The 21,881-nt window shown below is 42.5% G+C and overlaps 1 protein-coding gene and 2 non-coding genes across 4 annotated transcripts in view; 2 read left to right on the top strand and 1 right to left on the bottom strand.

Annotated features, from left to right (window-relative positions):
- Positions 1 to 408: 408 nt before the first annotated feature.
- The window catches only part of LOC136423206 (guanylate cyclase soluble subunit beta-2-like), a 42,610-nt gene continuing 21,137 nt past the window's right edge, over positions 409 to 21,881 (bottom strand). For both annotated transcript variants that reach the window (XM_066411278.1, XM_066411279.1), the window contains exons 5-16: positions 19,957 to 20,078; positions 19,029 to 19,115; positions 17,976 to 18,206; positions 16,603 to 16,819; positions 14,442 to 14,623; positions 11,539 to 11,677; positions 9,584 to 9,732; positions 8,693 to 8,839; positions 7,285 to 7,439; positions 5,575 to 5,819; positions 4,560 to 4,664; positions 409 to 1,941 (exon numbers count right to left, since the gene is read on the bottom strand). In XM_066411278.1, coding sequence (XP_066267375.1) covers positions 1,754 to 1,941; positions 4,560 to 4,664; positions 5,575 to 5,819; positions 7,285 to 7,439; positions 8,693 to 8,839; positions 9,584 to 9,732; positions 11,539 to 11,677; positions 14,442 to 14,623; positions 16,603 to 16,819; positions 17,976 to 18,206; positions 19,029 to 19,115; positions 19,957 to 20,078 — 1,967 coding nt within the window. In that variant the 3' untranslated portion in view covers positions 409 to 1,753. The remainder of the gene's footprint in view (positions 1,942 to 4,559; positions 4,665 to 5,574; positions 5,820 to 7,284; positions 7,440 to 8,692; positions 8,840 to 9,583; positions 9,733 to 11,538; positions 11,678 to 14,441; positions 14,624 to 16,602; positions 16,820 to 17,975; positions 18,207 to 19,028; positions 19,116 to 19,956; positions 20,079 to 21,881) is intronic.
- Trnal-caa (transfer RNA leucine (anticodon CAA)) lies at positions 7,938 to 8,055 on the top strand. Its single transcript has 2 exons — positions 7,938 to 7,975; positions 8,010 to 8,055. It is a non-coding gene; the product is annotated as a tRNA-Leu (tRNA).
- On the top strand, positions 12,435 to 12,552 carry Trnal-caa (transfer RNA leucine (anticodon CAA)). The gene is made up of 2 exons: positions 12,435 to 12,472; positions 12,507 to 12,552. It is a non-coding gene; the product is annotated as a tRNA-Leu (tRNA).

A 21,881-nucleotide genomic window follows, 5' to 3' on the forward strand; every position in this document is an offset into this window, starting at 1 on the left:
ATTGTGAATTCAAGGGTAACACGATTCCATTTTAGGACACAGCGAGGTCGCCAACGTGCCGCAGTGAGATATCCGCTTGAAGCTACGGTCTCATTTCCAAAGCGGGGCCCGGCCGGTCTGTTTGCGAAAACGAAAAATAAAACATGCATGTCAAAAAAGATGCCCGGCCGGGCCCCGGATTGGACGTGGGACCGTAGCATTACCAGGAAACGAATGTAGCCAGAAAGAAGGTGGTTTAGGCAGCTTTGGGGACAACACACTAGATTGATTCATATCATTTTAAACAGAAATCCAACTTATGTATAAGAAAGAAGGTACTTAGGCAATATAATACAATACAATACAGTAAAATTAAATCCAACTAACATCAAGTCAACCAGGGAAATAAAATCACACAGTTATAACATAGTAGAAAAAGATTGAATGTGCATGTCGATATTGTTTTCTGGGAATAATTGAATAAGAAAAACGTAATTAAGACATGAAAACATCATAAGAGCTGAGATTCATAAATGGGTTGTCGCTGATGAGCGAAAATTGGGCAATTGCATGCACACGTCTGTCAAAACACATACAAAATCCAATTGCAATTCATACATGCATAAAGACAGGAAGAGAAATTTCAGGATATAAAAAATATGTACACAAAATGTAACAGAAAACATCGTTTTGACATCCCATGTTACTGGTAATATGTAACATATTCAGACGATTTTTGGCAAATCAAAGTTGAAAAAAAAAACTTGTACATTCAGTTGTAAATTCACAGGGTAAGAATATATGTTCAAGGCAACACAATAACAAAGCCTTCCTTTGTACAATGTTAAACAGTATCTCAAACTTAAGATATACAAAATATGATATTTTCAATGGTGGATGCCTACTATGGACTAGCAGTTGAACAATGTACTGCTCTTTCTACTTAGATTTTATACTACTCATTTTGTCGATAGTATAAATACGTTTAATATATGAACAATATTAATATCTTATTTTGAAATTATCATTTTATTTTGTAATGCGTCGATCTCAATTCAGGTCTCACATTTTGCCAGTATTACACGAGGGGTATTCGTTGCTTTCAATTGTACAAATTGTGCAATAAGACCCCATGCGGAATCCATGCAAAGTGCACACGGTAAGCAGAAAATGCTAATGTTGGGAACAGCAGAATGATAAAAGTTTCTGTTCAATCATAGATGATATGAGAAAATGGTAAAATTTGGACACTCAAAAAAGTTATTTTTTGTGAAGGGAGTAAGAGAAGCTGTCTACCGCTAGGCCCATCAACACCTCAATGAACCGAGATGGGTGCCGATACCGACTTCCAACCACCTTTGACCCGTTGCTTACGTCACACACCCGGAAGGTCACAAGGGCACTCAGTTTTTGAAGAAGATTAGAGGGCTGGTCGAAAATTTGGTGCGACAAAGTCCACATTTTGGATACGGAGCAGGACTACTTTGTGAGGGAGACCGTGTACATCGGGGCCCGGCCATCAACCCTCTCTGAACCGTGACGGTGGTAGATTCCACCTTCCTACCACCTTTGATTCACTCCTGACGTCATCACGCTTCCGGAAAGTCCATGCAGTGAATCAGACATATGATGAAGGTCGGCAAGATGGACTGAAAATTCATGGTGAGTGTTTTTCTTTGTGTTGGAACAAAGCTCAAATTGTACGGATTCTACCAAACAAGATGAGCTTTCATTCGAATGGTTGAAACATTTCTAAAGTTCGGTTCTTGTTCTGTTACAAAATGACGCACAGCTTGGACTGTGTTTTCTCTTTCTTGCGCTTGTTCTTAGGTTTAGTTTTTGTTGGCCTGGGGTCCGCCGGTAGGTTCACGGGGTCGTCTTCCTGGGGGAGGGTGCTCGGCTTCGACTTGCTGTCCGCTGACTTGCTCGGTTTCTTCCCTTTGTCTACACCTTTGTCTACACCTGCAAAATGTGAGAAATCACCAGTCAAAATCAGTAGACCTTTTGCCAATTACGGCGGCCATTTTGGATTTCCCGGGAACATGCACCAAAACGAGGCTACAGTTGGCGCTTCATACTTATAAGCATATGTATTTATTCAAACAACTAGAAGACAAATTGTGTCATTCTCACGGGAGTTAGGGATGCGTTTCACAATGTCATCCACTTAATAGATCACAAATGATCTACAATTTATTTTGAGTCCATTATAAAAACATTAACAAAACCCATACCATTGGAAATTCAAAATAACATAAACAAAACGTCTACACCATTAGGACATTCTTTCTACAATAGGACATAATTGACTTATTTAGCCATAACGGTCAAGTCTGGGAGCATGTAATGCAATGGCTGATTGGATTGGTAACTATGACGCCCAAACACCACCAGAACTCAATGATCCTATCTTGAAATGGTATCAGGTCTTTTCCCCCCCAGGACGTTTCCCCCCCTGGACGTTTCCCCCCCTGTTGATTCCCCCCCAGTCGTTTCCCCCCCAGGTCGATTCCCCCCCAGTCGTTTCCCCCCCAGGTCGATTCCCCCCCAGTTGTTTCCCCCCCTGTCTGTACCTGACTAATGGTAGTAGCTACGATTGCTAAAATGTACCATCTACATACACCGAATATACACACCTTTATGCTGGATAAAATCAGTAACATTATATCATATATAACGTTATATATACTTTTCGAGCAGGTGCTGAGCTGCGCGCCATCATAACCTGACTGTGCAAGCCGGCGCCGGCGATTGTCAAGTCCTCCCGCGGCGCCTGACCAGGCCCACTCCGCCCGCTGTAGTCCCATGAATGTCACAATGATTTACAGGATTAGAAACTTACAGCATAGCTAGTAGTTTCGTGTCATTTTTCAGCGTATAGTAATCTGTTAGTAAGCATTTTTTTTATAAATTTCTGACAGTACTGTTTATATATAAAGATGAGGCAGTCGGAATTAATGTACTAGTGCGTAGCTAGTCAAACAGCATACACTTCCGGTGGTAATTAACTTCACTGCGCTTGCACTACATTTGGTTTGAGTATGATTTCCTTGTTTCCATAATTTGGGATCGCCAGACATTTCTGAGTAACGGCAGGCGCAGTGGGCTTGGTCATGACAGGCGTGAGGACTTGGAAATCGCTGCGCCGCCCGCTAACACAGGCGAGTTTAGCGGCACGCAGCTAGACTCGTAAAGTTTAGAACGTTATACAGTACTTATAGAATAATGTGAAAGTAAATTGTGCATCTAGTATATTTAGAATCTAACGTGATATAGTCACTAGAACGTAACCTGGTTTACAGCTAGACCAGGGGGGGGATCGACCTGGGGGGGAATCGACTGGGGGGGAATCGACCTGGGGGGGAATCGTCTTCACCAAGACGTTTCCCCCCCTGGGGGGAATGGTCCTGGGGGGGAAAAATCTTGAAACCCTTGAAATTACATCTGTCAAAGTTTCTGGATTCTAACTTTATTGCTTTAAGTATGTGTACGTGTATGAAGCAATTATTTATCAAATTGTTACTGTTACGGTATGATACATGTAGGTTATAATTTCAAATTTTTACCAGTTATGGATGTTGTTATGCCCCCTGTTTGTAAAAATTATGATTTTGTTGAAACATATATCTAGTAGTCTGAAGTCGTGTCCTCCGCAAACGTACCTTAGTGTCAGTCGTACAGGAGTGAGGACCGTTTCCGTAGTGGAGGACGGGGTTTGGGAGGTATTGGTTCCTGTGTTCCTATTTTTAACATCCACAAACCACTCTGTATACAATAATATCTTCAAACAATATTAGTCTGAAAGGGTGCGGAGTGCTAACTTCGATCAAAAGTGCAATTTGCAAATACGATATGTGCAAAAACTTATTTATTTATTTATTAATCTTTAGGGTGGTCGCTACAGTGGTTTGTGCTGATTTTGGTTGGATGTGCTGCCGGATAGCGGATCTTGGGGAGCGGGCTAAAGCTAAGAAGGCTGGACTCCAGGCTAGTATTATTCATATATACCCGTGATTTAAACAATTGTCATCAATTTAAATCAATTCAATGATGATTATTGTTTTTGAGTTTATTTAGTCGTGTGTTTATTACCTACATCGTTAAAATTGGGTTTAAGATTTGACAAAAATTAAGAGTTTGTGCAGTTGATATTGTTTAGGTGGTATTTATTATTGAAAACCGGACAGGGAACTCACCTGACCAAATGTTGAACCTGCTTTTATAATCAATATATCTTTGTTGGTTATTGGAAGTGATACTGATTGTGAAATGTAATTCTGATTATTGTGACACATACGTGTCTTATCAAGTTCATTATTTGTGCAACTGGTGCAATACTGATGCCACACTTATCTAAACAGATTGCCAACGGTTGATATAACGTAACCATATGCATGATCGTTATCAAACATACATTAAATCTGAAACGGTTGCAAATGCAGAAGAAAATTATGATATGTTACGAAATGTCGGAAAGATTGAAATTCTGCCTATGCAGCCCCTTCAAAAAAGAAAGCTATGAAATTTGAAAAAGAAAAATTATGCATGCTTTAGCTATAGGTGCCTAATCATGACTTTACCGTTGCTTGTCTTTGTGCTCCCCGGTGGGTTGGCCTGTTGTCCGGACACTTCATGGCTGTCTTTATACAGCATCACCACCATCTCCGACTCTGGCTCCGAGTCATCTACAAGAGACGAAGACATGTTGATTTTACTAGGATACGCGTCCAAAATACACTGAGGTTCTTAGATCAAAAGCTCAAATGTGTTTGAAGAGGTTTTTTTTATCAAACACATCGAAAAATCACTGTACGGATTTTTGACAGTTACATCGGTCTTCATTGGTTATCTGACCCACTGACTTTTGAAGTGCGTCACTCCTGACGTCATGTTGACGCATCTTGGAAGTGGGTGGGTCAGTTAAATCCGAGAAGGACCGATGGGGCGGTAGCCTGGATGACAGACCCCCAATCTCTATCAATCTATGTTTCTCAGGGCCTAACTCAGGGGGGCTTGTTGTAGAATTTCCTTGGGGACATGTTGGCCCTAGAGCCGAGGATGTGGCATGTTTAGGCCCGAGAAACAGTTTGGCATTCAGGCTAATTTGACGGTTCTGTTGCATCAAATGTTATAACCTTTCTGTGATGATGTGGGCTGTTGTAGACTTTATTTGGGGGCATGTTACCCATAGAGCTAAGGAGTTGACCTGTTTTGGGCCTAGAAAAACAGTCTGGTATTCAGGCTAACTTGACGAAAGTCTGTGAGAAGTTTTTCTTTCTGCTGCATCAAATGTTATGACAGCTCTAGATCTTCGGTAAAGCCTCCCTCTCACTGGACCCGCGGCACGCTGGCGGCGTCGCTGCGTCCTAAACTGGATTTGTGTTACCCTTGACTTTATAATGGGATTATCATTCAAAACGCACAAGTATGACCAACAAGATAACAAAACAAAGCTTTAAAAGATTCGTTTCTTCTCCATTAGATTCATTGAGTTATTTGTCAATTCGATCGGCCGCAGCGACGCCGCCAGCGTGCCGCGGGTCCAGTGAGAGGGGGGCTTAAGGTATGGTGAAATGTGAAAGTTTGTTCCTCCACCTTTGACTTTCTCGGATGCCGGTGACTTGAGTTGCTGTTCCTCCTTCTCCTCTACTGCCCCCTTCCCTCTGGCCGGTGAGGGCGTTATACTGCGGGAGGCCCTCCTATTCCTCTGCGGGCGGCCCATCAGCATATCCTCGGTCGCCTCACCGTTACCCACCACGTAGTACGTGTACATCGGACCCTTCCCTTTCACGTTGATCTCACCACGCTCTTTGATGATGAAGCTTTTCCCCCGCAACGCTCTGATAATCGAGGGAGGGTAAACAACAATGTTTTATGAGTTTTACGTACGCCATGACCTTTAAATAAAGATGTAGGCAGGTCCCTTTTGGATTAGTTTTTGTCAAAACTTCTCTCCAAGCAGATGTTCGGCTTCGGCTTGTTTTGGACGTCTTTTTATACGTTTTGATCGGGCGGTTCTATTTTGTTTAGCCGGCGGGCAAAAAAGAAACGTGACAAAATAGAGATACTGATAAAGACGCATAAAAAGACGTCCAAAACAAGTCGGAACCTAACCTCTGTTTGGAGAGTACAAATACAGTACCTACGGTAGCTTGTGGCAGCTACACAGATATAGTTGTTCTAGATATGCCAGGCACTATAGGATGATGTACTACATAACGCACCATTTACAATCTGTAGATTTGCTATACGTCACCAAGACAAGGTAGTTGCTGCATAGCCATATCTTATATTTGTTTCATGGAAGAAAATATGATTTTATGCTGTTGATACCCGTTGCAAATTTTCGAAGAATGATTAAGAAAGAGTACATGTACAGTGGACCTATTTGCTCTAAACATCAAACTAGACACTGGATTCGCTCATGTCTTTAAAATTACATCTTTGGACCAGCCGCTACATTATCATTGCGTCATTTAAAGTGCTTATGACATCAAAATACATTATATACAATAAAAATAATAGTGTTATTCAATGAACATAGACTTTTGCACCAAATATAACCCCTTCCGATGTTATGGAATATCGAATCCTACTTCTAGTTGTTTCTTCCTGACGCCAGGTAATCACGTTAATTGCGGTTCATGACGTCATAGTAAACACGGCAGTCGGTCATGAACCTGGTACCGCGACACTTAAAAAATGTTCTTTTGAGAGCAGAATAGATCAAATGAATTACGATGATTATGCACTGTTTGCATTGCCTCGCAAAAGAACGGCGTATATTTTGTACAAACGTCGTTGTTCATTATCACATAGCCAGATGGCGTCGACCAATCAGAAGCCTCCATTGCCCATGTGTTATGGGGCCGTAACACACCCGGGTCATGACACACCACTTATGACGTCATAACACAACCATTCTATTTTGTAGGGGGGTATCTTTTTTATGAATCTTTTTCTTAACATTGTTTAAAAAGAACTTTATCGTCTTATAATCAATAAAACCGTCTTAAAATACATTAAAAAGGAACAACTTTCATTAACCCTTAATTGAATGATACTTATGTATCTTATGATGGTTGTTTATAATCAGGAACTGTTGTATAAGACCATTCGTAGATTCGAGTGCGCATGTGCAGTGTCAAAGGTGAAGGCCTCTGGCTTGTATTGTATTGTATAGATTTGCATAACAATGTCCAGTCGGGTTTTGTTTGCGTCTCAGGGGCCTTTACCTTTGGCACTGCACACGCGTAGTCGGAATTACGTATACGAATGGGCTTATTAAAAGGAAGTTGAACTGACTTGTACGTAGCGGGACTGATGTGGACTTTCCCCGGTACTCCATGGCTCTCCATGCGGGAGGCTGTGTTGACGGTGTCGCCGAACAGACAGTACCTCGGCATTTTCTCCCCCACCACTCCCGCCACTACTGGCCCCGTATGGATACCCACGCGGATCTGGGAAATCAAACAATGTAACAAATAAGTCGATATCATGACAGGTATACTGTGATAGTAGAATTCAATCGTGAAAGGACGCTACTCTGGTACGTGCAGAAAATGAATGCTATAGCGTCCATTGTCATCATCATCTCATCATCATTTTATCAACATCATCATCATGGTCATCACCATCTTCATCATCATCGTCATTGTCATAATCATGATCATCATCATCATTGTCATCAACACCATTGTCATCATCATCATCATCATCAATATCATCATCATTGTCATCACCATCATCATTATCATCACCATCCTTGTCATCACCAACACCATCATCATTTTCATCACCATCATTGTCATCCTCATCATCATTGCCATCACCATCATCATCAACACCATTGTCATCATTTTCTTAAGTCGTCACCAAGTTTCTTTGTGGTCAGATTGCAGCTAAACCAGTCTTCCAATGAACTCATGTTACAGCTGTTGCTACAGCTGACAGCACATGTCAGGATGGCCGAGTGGTCTAAGGCGCCAGACTCAAGGGTGGAAGTCCCTTCCTGCTGGATAGAGCGAGGATTCTGGTCCCCGAATGGGGGCGTGTGTTCGAATCCCACTTCTGACAGAAATTTTTGACAGAAACTATGTATGACACTTTTACCTTCTTATTCTGCACAATTCAGATTTCACAGAGTTTTCACATCAGTTTTAACAATGGGCTGCCAACCAGCTTTTTTTTCAATCTAGAGACTCTGCGTAAAACATATCTACCCATTTGGACGAATACATGTATGTGGTTTAGCAGCATAACTCAAGAAGCTATGGATGGATTGTCATGAAACTTGGTGTGCTGTTAGGTCATGTCATATGAGAGAAATTTTTAGATTTTGGGCCCCCTGGCAGCTTTTCCAGGTACTGTCGCAGAACTTCCGGTTTTGATATCTCATGCTCTGGACAAGCTACGGTCGATTGGTAGATTGGGAAGTGCTTGGGAAGAAGTGACATAACTTATGTTTGAGATCTCTAGCGGCTTTCTTTGGAAACGCAGGGGGCGTTTCAGTTGTAGACTTTGAAACAGGATGAGTCGAGAAGAACTGAGTGAAGTTTCATGATTTTTGACCTATAGAGGTCAAAGAGGATGGCTATGTCCGGGTACACTACTTCGACCCACAGTATTTCGAGTTTGAGTTTCAGAGATGTAGAGGTCCTTTTATGTCCTGATCACCAAAATCAGTACATTTGAAATTATCTGTATGGAGTACCTGGATTGGTTTGCCGGTGACAGGTGACTTGACGTGCCCAGCCGCCATTTGCATACCCAGGCCCATGTTCGCCACCCTCTCCGCATGAGACTTCACCGGAACCGGAAGTCCACCCACCACCATGTAGGCGTCTCCTATCGTCTCAACCTGCAAAGTTGTTTGAGGACATTTGACACGAGGATTTCTGTGTCTTTATCTGTAAAGCCGGTATAACCGCCCTTCTGCGTATTAAACAGTAACACACCAGCTTCGCAGGCATGCGGCACGGCAGCAGCCGCCCGGTTATATTACACCGAACGACTCTATATGCCATGGTTTTCAAGGATTTTACTGTATGATTACAAAATACCTTCTCTGCACAAAGAAACAAGCAAACAAAACAAAGAAACAATGTAAAACGACCCGATTGACCATCGTATGAAACAGAAAATATGGTTATACATAATCTTTTCTTCGTTTAATTGGGCGATAAACATAAAACACTGCCACTTGTGTTGAACATGTACTGAGGCAACATACTAGCTTCTACACACTTGTGCTATTGCCATAGTATTGGCCTTCTATCTGCAGTAGTTCTTTTCAAGTAGGCTTCACTGAATGTTTCACTCGTCTGAAATAGGCCTTGCACAAGGTCATCTTGTGAAAAACCGCAAAGGTCGCCGGGAAGCTATCAGCCAATCAGGTTACGTCTTACATCGCTACTTTGGGTTCGGAAGAAAATAACGGCTGTTTGTGCCAAATAAGGCTGGCTCATTAATTATTCATGAGCAACTGTCAGTAACGTCGCCAGAAGCCAGAATACCGGCTGGGAATAGCAGGGCCGATGCGGGAGGTAACGTACCGAGCCAGTCGGATCTGCTGAGGAGGGTTAGTAGATAGAATAAATCGTACCTTATACACGTCGTGTACAGTGGTGAGCCTGTCGAACCTGAGGTACATCTCATTTAACAGCTGCACGATCTGGATGGGCTTACACATGGCACAGATGTTCGTGAAGGTCACGATGTCACTGAACAGGATCGTCACCTCGTCGTACTCTCCTGTCAATCAAATGTAAGGACAGTGGGTGTAATGCTATGGTCACATTTGAAACGGTGCCCGTAGGGGGTGTAGCCCCGGCCGGGAAGGGACATCTCGTTTGCTATGTTAGTTTAGCGATTACGGGGACTTTTTACAAATATGAATTGGTATTGAATTTTTCTTTTTATTTGAGTTGAATGTGTGATAGTTGTTTGCCGATTTGTTGAAAATAGAGAGAACGCTAGCGACCCCCAAAAACATCCCTTCCAATGAAATGGTATGGCTACCCTGCGACGTCACAAAATCAAGATGGCGGCCACCGCACATGCCAACGGATCCAACAAAGGTTTTGCTACGCAAACCTGTAATAAGATACAGGACATGCCGAAGTCACTGTTTAGAAGCACCCTGCAAGCAAGAAACTGCCATGACTCTTACGCCCGCTAGGTGGAGGTATAAAGCCAGCTCATAAAGCGTACTAGTAACTCTTCTCAATGATGTCCCCAGAGAACCTTTTGATTGCTTTTAATATCACCAGCGCTAGTGATTGTTACATGGGCGGGGATAGTGAGTCACACAGCGCAGGGTAACCTTCACTTGGGGAAGGTTCAAATTTGATAGCCTCCATAGCAGGCTCTGAACCGGCTTTTTGGGGGGCTAAATAACACACTTTTTGCAGCCAGTCCGTAACCATCAGCCACCCTGTAACCATCTACCGGCAAGATATTTACAGGGTGGCTGATGGTTGGGCTGGCTGCAAAAAGTGTATCATTTAGCCCCCAAAAAAGGCCGGTTCAGAGCCTGCTATGGAGGCTACAAATTTGATAGCTTCCCCAATGTCAGACCATATATGACTGTGGTGGGTCGTCAGATACACAGATGCCAAACTGGTAATATCATCGCATTAATCTCGTGGCTATTACACCGTGTAATTGGACGGAACATTGTTGCAAAGCTGTCAAACATCGCACCCGAGCTTAATGAATGTAACAAGGGTCACCTTTACCGAAAATGAACAAAAATAGTTTCCGGGCAATTTTACTATCGTTGTCCCCAGGGACTTGTTTTTGAGAAAGGGATCTTATCCAATCTTATAGACAAAAGCAAACATTCGTAAGGGGGCACCTTGTTTTTATTAGAGAAAGCCTCGAATGCAACAATCACCAAGAGATTGAAATAGGATTTGACGTAAATCTTATCAGTTGTCAATGGTAGGTTAGATAGGCAGATGGACTGAGCCCATTGAATTAGAACTTAAACTGATTTTAAATCTTGGACTTTCTCGCTCTTGGACTCAAAGACTCAATGAGGATATTGTCGTTCTCGCTTCGTTTATTCAATCATAAGGGTGTATTTAAATGTTTTCTGCATTTTTAAAAGATTTTACTCCTACGTCCCGTAGATCTTTTCACGGATCCAGTTACCTGCTGGGAGACGCGGGGCATTATGGGTAGCGCAAACGACATCATTACGTATGCGTATTACACGTATCCGTCGCATGCTCACTGCTTCCGTGGTATTAAAATGATGTTGTTATCATGGCTTATTTTACTGCGTTTCCCATAGTGTCCTGCAATATGGTTAAATTTCTGCGAAATGCATGTAGGATAGACTGACTTATATGAACTCTCCTATGCCTAACATAGTTCGACTTTTAAATACTTAATCAAATATTCTAAATTTATTGAATGTCTGATAACAATGATGTTATGTTCCATTTTAAAAATTTAGAACGAGTTTTAAAAACAATTGTCATGAATACGCAATTCAGACAATAGACTGCGAGTGATTTAGACATCTTATAAACCATTCATCATCATCATTACCTGCTTCTACTTTCCGTCCCTCCCTCAGCTTGTTGGCGACCTGCCGAGGTAACATGGAGTACAGCAGCATGTCCGTGCGCTTCTGTTCCTCCTGAAGAGCCTCGGACATCATCCGCAACTCTTCCTTCTTCTCCTCCAACTGTGTGGAATACGTCCATGAATAGTTACATCAGGTTGGTAAGTCACTGAATAAAAATACTATTTTTTACACAACCAAGAGATTCATTCCACCGACGTTTCGGTGAACATCTGTAACCTTCCTCCGGGCAATAATTGCCTTGACGAAGGTGACAGATGGCCACCAAACGTCGGTGGAATGAATTGCTAGGTTGAGTCTTTTTTCATTCTGTAGAGAAGAAGAGAAGACGGTAATGATTTAACGACTCATCTTTCTTATGAGAAGAGATTTATGATTTATAGATTTACTCTATGATTTACTACATCCCTATAACCCCCTTTAAAAGATGATATTCTGGTAGATAAAGTGAATATTGTAAATGCAGAAATGTTCGCGGTGGTTTTATGTTCGCGGTGGTTTGATGTTCGCGGTTTTCGCGGCGACCGTTTCACCGCGAACATAAAACGACCGTGAACATTCTTGTTCAATACTGTATACGTAGCAGTATGTGACTATAGCGCTGCCACAAACTTTAAACCACCGCAAACATCCCATATCCACCCTAGCGCGAAATAAAAACCACGCGAACTTAAATGCATTTACAGTAGTGTCGTTATCATCATTAGCATCATCACAATGATAATTTTTAACGTCATCGTCATCGCCCTTAGTTTCGTGTTGCTCTGCGCTGCCATACAATGAACGTATAAAGCTTTTCGATAAAGGGTTCAATGAACGCAATGCTATGCTGCAACTGTTGCTACAGCTGTCAGCACATGTCAGGATGGCCGAGTGGTCTAAGGCGCCAGACTCAAGGGTGGAAGTCCCTTCCTGCTGGATAGAGCGAGGGTTCTGGTCCCCGAATGGGGGCGTGGGTTCGAATCCCACTTCTGACATAAATCTTTTTTGTACAACAAATGTATGCACGACACTTGATATTCTTACTCTGCACATTTTAAAAGCTAAAAGAGTTTGATTATCTCATATTAGAGAGGCTTCGGTATAAGTATTAACTGTGGGTTGTCAACCACGTCTTTACAATCTAGGAACTCTGCGTAAAACAAAGCTACTCCATGTCCTATCATGTTTGGATGTATGAATGTGGTTCAGCAGCGTAACTCAAGATGCTTTGGATGGATTGTTATGAAAATTGGTGTGCGGTTAGGTCATGTCCTGCCAAAGAAATTATTAGATGTTGGACCCCCTGGCAGCTGTTCTAGGTACTGTAGCAGAACAGCCAGTTTTGATATCTCGTGTTCTGGACAAGCTACGGTCATGATTGGTAGATAGCTTTAGTGTTTAGGAAAAGGTGACATAAGTTTGAGCTCTCTAGCGGTTTTCTTTGGAAACACATTATTATTTACGGCACTTTTTTCAGTGTAACATACATGTACAGCAGTCACCCGACACCGTACATAACCTAGTTAATGAGCACGTCGCCAGAACCTAAGCATTCAAGGTCGCGTTCGCGTATTTAAGGTTGATATCTCGCATATAGGTTAATTTAGTTGTGTCCAAAGCCACATCTGATGCAACGGCTGTTACTCCGATGCAACGTTGACCAAAGAGAACAAGAGAGGTTTGGCAGTTATAATAGGTTTAGATAGCAGGCTAATTGCATTATACGTATTACGTTCTGGTGACGTGCTTAGCTAATGTTGGTCACTTCTCCAAACCAGGGCCCGGCCGGGCTGTTTAGAAGAACGAAAAATAAAAGTGTATGTCAAGAAATATACAAAAATTAAGCTCATGATCATGATCAATTTTCTAAACGTTTTGTGTGTTATGTTGTCTTTTATATCATACTTATCATACGCTCCCGCACTGAGCTGCCTGGCCGGGCCCCGGTTTGGAAATATGAGACCAAAGCATTACAGAAACATCTTGATTAAAGACCCCAGTAAAACTATATAAATACGGGATAATGTAAACTATAGCCTTCAGTATGCGCCTGGCAGCCATACAGTGCACATCAGTGGAGGCCTGGCTGAGAAAGTTTACCATGTACAAGTTACTCTTCAAGTCATGTTTGAAATCTATAGATAACATATAAGAATTTGAAGTATGGCTACACATAAAGAAGTTAGCTTGAAGGACAGTTAGCCAAGAAATAAAGTAATGACAACACTGGCTTGCAATTTAGTTTGCGACATTGGCTAGCAGTTATATGTACTGTTCTACAGAGCCCTATTCTATGCTGGTTACAACAACAAGAAGATGCAAAAAATCCCAAGTCATATTTCTAGACACACAACTACCTAGGCTAATGTTGGGAAGACATTGCAAATTTATATCCATTTAGACACTCTAACACAACGTTAACAGGGTCGATTTGAAAGTTTGAAAATTTGAACAAGGTTGACTTCCCCCAAACTGAAAGTTGTAGACAGCATTGTCTTGATTATCCAAGGGATCTTATCTGATAGAAACTTCCTTGTATCATGTGAATTTTTGATAGATATCTGGGCCATTCTGCATGTTTTGATACTGTTCATTCAAAAACCAGTACAGAAAAAAGTTTGAATTCTCTGACGGTTATTATAGTAATCTGTCCCCGCTATTGTCCCAGGCTGGCAGACATCTAATCCTTTTATGAATTTATGTGGGTATGGGGGATTAATCCAGCCCTCAACCTGCTGGGCAGCTCACAGTAGGAGCACTCCCTTTACGACTTCCCCAGGGCAAGGTTTTGGTTCCTTTAAACTTCTCCCTGCTGCCTAACTCTGTAACCGATAGTGAATAGGATGACAAACGGCTACTTCAGAGTGATGAAGATTTAAGTGACCTGTTTTGCCAGCTCGATCTCAGCCAGTCGCTGCTGGTTCAGCAAGATGAGATCTCGCGTGACGTCATGCAGCGCGATCTCGGACATGTACATGTTCCTCTCCTCCAGCTCCTTCAGGCTGGTCAGCTTGGGTGAACACATGTAGATCATGCACTGTATGCTGGGCATCCAGATCATCTGACCTGAGGGAACACATGAGGGGTTAGGTGAACACATGTGGATCATACACTGTATGCTGGGCATCCAGATCATCTGACCTGAGGGAACACATTAGGGATCAGGTGAACACATGTAGATCATTCAGATCATCTAGATTGAGGGAACATATTGGTGATCAGGTAAACACATGTAGATCATGCACTGTATGCTGGGCATCCAGATCATCTGACCTGAGGGAACATACGAGGGATCAGATTAACACATGTAGATCATGTACTGTATGCTGGGCATCCAGATCATCTGACCTGAGGGAACATACGAGGGATCAGATTAACACATATAGAACATTACACTGTTAGGCATCCAGATCATCTGACCTGAGGGAACACATGAGAGATCAGATGAACACATGTAGATCATGTACTGTATGCTGGGCATCCAGATCATCTGACCTGAGGGAACACATGAGGGATCAGGTGAACACATGTAGATCATGTACTGTATGCTGGGCATCCAGATCATCTGACCTGAGGGAACACATGAGGGATCAGATGAACACATGTAGATCATGTACTGTATGCTGGGCATCCAGATCATCTGACCTGAGGGAACACATGAGGGATCAGATGAACACATGTAGATCATGCACTGTATGCTGGGCATCCAGATCATCTGACCTGAGGGAACACATGAGGGATCAGGTGAACACATGTAGATCATGTACTGTATGCTGGGCATCCAGATCATCTGACCTGAGGGAACACATGAGGGATCAGATGAACACATGTAGATCATGTACTGTATGCTGGGCATCCAGATCATCTGACCTGAGGGAACACATGAGGGATCAGATTAACACATGTAGATCATGTACTGTATGCTGGGCATCCAGATCATCTGACCTGAGGGAACATACGAGGGATCAGATTAACACATATAGAACATTACACTGTTAGGCATCCAGATCATCTGACCTGAGGGAACACATGAGAGATCAGATGAACACATGTAGATCATGCACTGCATGCCGGGCATTCAGATCATCTGACCTGGGAGAACACATGAGAGATCAGATGAACACATGTAGATCATACACTGCATGCTGGGCATCCAGATCATCTGACCTGAGGGAACACATGAGGGATCAGATGAACACATGTAGATCATACACTGTATACTGGGCATCCAGATCATCTGACCTGAGGGAACACATGAGGGATCAGATGAACACATGTAGATCATGCACTGTATGCTGGGCATCCAGATCATCTGACCTGAGGGAACACATCAGGGATCAGATGAACACACGTAGATCATACACTGTATGCTGGGCATCCAGATCATCTGACCTGAGGGAACACATGAGGGATCAGATGAACACACGTAGATCATACACTGTATGCTGGGCATCCAGATCATCTGACCTGAGGGAACACATGAGGGATCAGATGAACACATGTAGATCATGCACTGTATGCTGGGCATCCAGATCATCTGACCTGAGGGAAAACATCAGGGATCAGATGAACACACGTAGATCATACACTGTATGCTGGGTATCCAGATCATCTGACCTGAGGGAACACATGAGGGATCAGATGAACACACGTAGATCATACACTGTATGCTGGGCATCCAGATCATCTGACCTGAGGGAACACATGAGAGATCAGATGAACACGTGTAGATCATACACTGTTGGGCATCCAGATCATCTGACCTGAGGGAACACATGAGGGATTAGGTGAACACATGTAGATCATGCACTGTATACTGGGCATCCAGATCATCTGACCTGAGGGAACACATGAGGAATGAGGTGAACACATGTAGATCATATACTGTATACTGGGCATCCAGATCATCTGACCTGAGGGAACACATGAGTGATGAGGTGAACACATGTAGATTGGCATCAAGACCATCTGATCTAGCTAAGAAGGAACACATAAACAACATTACTTCTTTACATCTAAAGGGAAAGTTTCCAACAGTGTCTGACCTCTGAGTTGTAACGTTGGCCGCCCTCCCCAGGCGGTGGGCATCATCAGACGTTTGGCCTCTAGAATAAACTGACTGTTGATGAACTTCTTGATCTGCTCAAAGCTGAGGGGGATCTCGGGGTGGATGAGCTCGAAGTAGTCGTTGACCTTGATGTTGATGGTTTGGATGCCCGGTACAATGCGCTGGATGTTGATTCCTGACTGTTTAATCTGCAGCTGTATTTGATACAAACATGGCTTCAATAAGACATCGTATTCATACTGCTGAAAGATCACAACACGGAGCAAAAGTCAGAGCGTTTTGTTGTTATTAAGATGTGAAGTCATCAAATATTTTCTGATATGACATAGTTCGTTCAGGTTGTTTATACTATGGTTCTCGGAAAATAGAGATATAGTCAAGAAATAGTCATGCCTTTAAGTTCCAGAGTTATCAACTTATGATTCATGTGTTTTGAGAAATCGTATTTTCCGAGAACATAGTAGAGTGGAACTCGTTATCATCAAATACTCTAGGAGCATCCTCAGTAGATAGCTTTAAAGGTATAATCCACGACTATTGTAGCATTCAAAACGTGCCTCTTTCTAAAACATGTCGTGATCCACGATAAAATGGGACATTTTGGAATACAAATGCGCTGCAAAAAGGCGCCCTACATGATTGGCGCTACAGTCGTGATTACAGCAAAACGTGCCGTGAAATTGTGAAATACAACAGCACTTGCGAATCAGCAGACAGTGCTGTGGTTTCCCCAATACTCGCTGGGGGGGGGGGGTCATCTAATCATTTGGAGGTGGGGCTATGGTATCGGTCTATTTACACCAGGCGCGTGAAACTAAAAGATCACCATGTAGCTTATTTTTGTGCCACTTTGGAGCACTTTTGATAAGAAATCCGCACGCAAATGTGGTAAACAGTGGCATTAAATGTCAATTTCATAAAGATTACAGCAACTAGAATATTTCCAGTTATCAAGCCTCGTGAAAGGCCCTGGGTGCCTTCAAAAGACGGTATTGAATAGTATAGACCTCATCATTGTTATTGTGTCGTCATTATTATTGGTATCATCATCCTGATAATTTTCAACGTCATCATCATCGCCCTTAGTTTCGTCTAATCATTTGGAGGTCTCACCAAGACCTGCCCACATACCAAATATCAAGACCATCCACCGAAGGCCTTCTCAAACTATCGTGTCACACACACACACACACACACACACACACACACACACACACACACACACACACATAGACACACATAGACACACACACATCACATACACAGACACACACGCACACACACGCTCCCGAAAACATGGCCTTCTTGACGAAGGTAACTTCCCAGAGGAATCTGTGTGCCTCAACTCACCTGCTGGTCGAAGATGATATGGAAGGGTAGGATGTTACAGAAGGTTCTCGGGTCCACCCACAACTCGTCCGGGTAGATCGGCTGAAAGACGTTGGTGAGTTTCCCCATGGTGACGATACCCCTGAGTTTGTCCCAGCACCGTTTGGCCTTAACCTTCGGCGTTGTGCCGTTCCCCGGGAAGGGACACACGCCGTTCTGTTGTGCCAGCTTGGACAGGACGTTCTCAACATCCTAGGGGATGTGGGGAGGGGTGTGAGGTCGGAATCAGCTAGTGTTCTACACTGTATAGATAGCTAGCCAGCTACTCTGAATACTTAGCTAGTGAGTTATTCTGAATACTTAGCTAGTGAGCTACTCTGAATACTTAGCTAGTCAGCCACGTTAAATACTTATCTAGTAAGCTACTATGAATACTTAGCTAGTCAACCACTTTGAATACTTAGCTAGTCAGCTACTCTGAATACTTAGCTGGTTAGCTACTCTGAGACAGCTAGTCTTCTATTCTGCATACCTAGCTTGTCAGCCACTCCGAATACTCAGCTAGTCAGCTACCCTGAATACTTAGCTAGGCAGCTACTCTGAATACAAAATCTGTCAGCTACCCTGAATACTTAAATAGTTAGCTGCTCTAGATAGTTAGCTAGACAGCTACTCTGAATACTTAGGTAGTCAGCTACTCTAGATATCTAGCTAGTCAGCTACTCTGAATACTTAGCTAGTTAGATGCTCTGAATACCTAGCTAGTCAGCTACTCTGAACACTTAGCTAGTCAGCTACCCTGGATACTCAGCTAGTCAGCTACTCTGAATACTTAGGTAGTCAGCTACTCTAAATAGTTAGCTAGTCAGCTACTCTAAATACTTAGCTAGTCAGCTACTAGTTTTCAGTTATTCAGCCACTCTGATTTAGTCCTCTACTTAGCTATAAGCTACTCTGATGAATCGAGAGGATGAAACTACTCATGTAGTCTTTCTGGAAGATTTGTTGGAAGAGTTCTCTGTTGTTCCATTGCAATTAGAGGGAAATAGCTTACTAAAACCACATCAGAATCACCTCTTTTCTAATCTGCTGCTCGCCACCCTTGTGAGACTGCGCCACATATTTGGGTGGCTTCTGTGACCCCGTCCCTCCCAGCCGTCTCTGTAGAGTAAAGAGTAATTTTTATTATTATCATAAATCATGCATATACAATGACATACACATTTGTAGCCCTAGGGCTAGATTGCAGTGTGCTGTACACAATAATCGTAACCATACTTGCATTTACAAAAAAATACATATAAGATACAGTTCTACAAAGTGCTCACATTTCGTCAATGAGCTTCACACAATATGACAGTGTGCTGTTCAAGAATCGGGACGTTCTACATCTAAAAAGTGGCTGAACTTGTGTGCGTTTCATGGTTTTCTGTCATGCGATACATCCTTAAGTTCAGGCAAACAAGTAGGCGACGGGGAGCCAACTAGTGATCTAGCAAACTTTCGACAGAGGTCTGTCCATCTTATAATAATACGTTTATTGCAAGTTCCTGCTCAAAGGCTAATTGAAACAACATACATAAATAAACAGGGTACAAAATTGATATAAAAGCGACTAGACTGGACTATACAAACGTAATTGTCTATAACTAGTGAAGGGTTTGACTTCTCTTTTGTAAACAATGGAAGACGTAATGTCCCACCTTTTCTATAATTTGTGGGTTTTTGGTAGTTAAAAGAAGAATGGTCTTTTCTTTGTCTGTAAGCTTAGAGAATTTCGGATAGATTTTAGTGGTCTGAGTAAACAACTCATTTCGTGCAATATCATGAAATGAACAGTTTGAAATAAAATGTATTTCGTCTTCCACGGCATTTGTACTGCAATACTTACAAAGTCTTTCGTATATAGGTAATTTTCTATACCGGCCTCTTTCTATTATATAAAGAGGGAGGGTCAAGCCACAAGTCTGAAGGGCAGCACTTTAAGAAGTAAATAGGTTACCTGCGTCACGGAGAACACCACGTGCTCCTTCTTCCTCGTCCTCTCCTCTTCTCTGTCCTCACTCAAGATGTCCATAGTCACCTCGCTCTGGAAAAAGGCTCTGGCCACAGCTTTGACAATTCCTGTGAAAGAAAAGCATTGGCAATTTGCAAGATAAGCAATTTATTTGTTCCCCCCTCCCTCTCTGTTCCTCTTTAGCCCCCTCACTTGTTTACCGATACTCGAAACGTTGACAATTGCTGCGAAGGAAAAGGATTCACAAGAATTCATTTCTTCCCCCTCTCTGTTCTCTCTTCTACTTTAACTCCCTCTTAATTTCTTTTTAGAAATGTAAATGGTAAAGGGAAAGGTAGACCCATAGCCTTTTGGAGGCCGTAGGGACAGTGGGTTGTTATCCACCGTGTCTAGGACACGGGTTTGGAAGGCGGAGCCCAACCCTCTCCATCCACCACCGTCTATTACCTCCCCAACTGAAGTCAGGTACCCATTTTTACCCCTGGGGGAGTGTAAAGTGCGTTTTGTAAGGGCACAACGTCGGTGGTGTGTCAGAGGATTCAAACCCATGGCAGGACATCTGGGTTTTGGGCTAAATCAAACAAAACCGTTGCGCCAACACAGCGCCATTTGTTTACAGATATTTCTAAACAGTTGCAAACATTCATCTACTGCTATTTCTCGCACTTAACCATTGAGACGTTACCTGTCCAAGCAGTCGTCATCGCTGACAATGTCGTTCCTTGCCATAGCGTATTCTCTCACTCCGCATGTTAATTTAACGTTCTTCTCTTCATAACACGACTGTTTACGTAGCGATCACCAGGGGGTAGGACTTTACCGGACGTTTTGGACAACGTTACGTGGGATTTATCGATCTGCATCATCGAAGTTGACCCTATTTCTATAGTTCAACAGTGGATGAAGTGGTTCTAAGTAGGTTTAAGAGAGGGTATTGAGGAGAAGGCATCGAGTAGCGAAATGTTGACTGAGCCATGGGATTGTAATAGACCAAGTAAACGTGTCTTTTTTATCAAACAATATCAGGTCTACCTTATAGTGTTACGTGCTCATTATCATTATTTATCAACTGTAGTGTTATCTATAGACATTTATAGGCATGAGCATCTAGAAGGCTAAAGCCGCTTTTGACCCGGATTTTAAACATTAAGTGTGGTTTGTATAAACAAACTTCACCATGGCAACTTGAGGTATCAATAACAAAGTGATTACGTAACATTCTGCTCATGCTAGTTTGTGTCACTGTTGCTATGCATTAGTTACAACTTGTTAGAATTCTTTCTCCCAAAATAATTTTTTTTCCTTCCTCCACTCGTCTGTTTTTTTTTTTACTTTCACGAAAAATGTATATTATGTTTTCGTCAGCGTTCGTGTGTCTGTCTGTCTGTCAACACGATAAAAGGAGAATGCCTGGATATTGTTTTGATATTTGGTATGTGAATAGGTCTTGCTAAGACCTGAAAATTATCATACTTTGGGCCACATAGCGACTTAATATGGTACTGCAGCTGAACTTCCGGTTTTGATACCTCGTGTTCTGGGCAAGCGTTGGTCACGAGTTTTGGTCGGTAGAGCGCTCTTGTGGTCGAGCAGAAGTGATATGTTTGGGCCATCTATCAGCTTTCCTTGGAACTGCAGGGGTCCATCCATCACACCCCCTCCCTCCCTCTCAGTTACCTCACATAATACAATCCTGATTTCCTTCTATCATGTTCTACGCTATATTATTAACTAAGGTTACACCATTATCGTATTTGGTTTTGTATCATATAGTAATTTGCGTAACTTTTTTAGTCACATTTGCTGTAACTTTGATGTAAAGCCCAGGGCGCATTGAAAACGCCTTTTAGGCGATATGTATCCTACTGTGCAGATAGCTGAAATCAGGAGAAGCCAGACAGCACAGTGCA

The sequence above is a fragment of the Branchiostoma lanceolatum genome, chromosome 17 (assembly GCF_035083965.1).
Source record: "Branchiostoma lanceolatum isolate klBraLanc5 chromosome 17, klBraLanc5.hap2, whole genome shotgun sequence".
In the NCBI taxonomy this organism is placed as follows: Eukaryota; Metazoa; Chordata; class Leptocardii; order Amphioxiformes; family Branchiostomatidae; genus Branchiostoma; species Branchiostoma lanceolatum.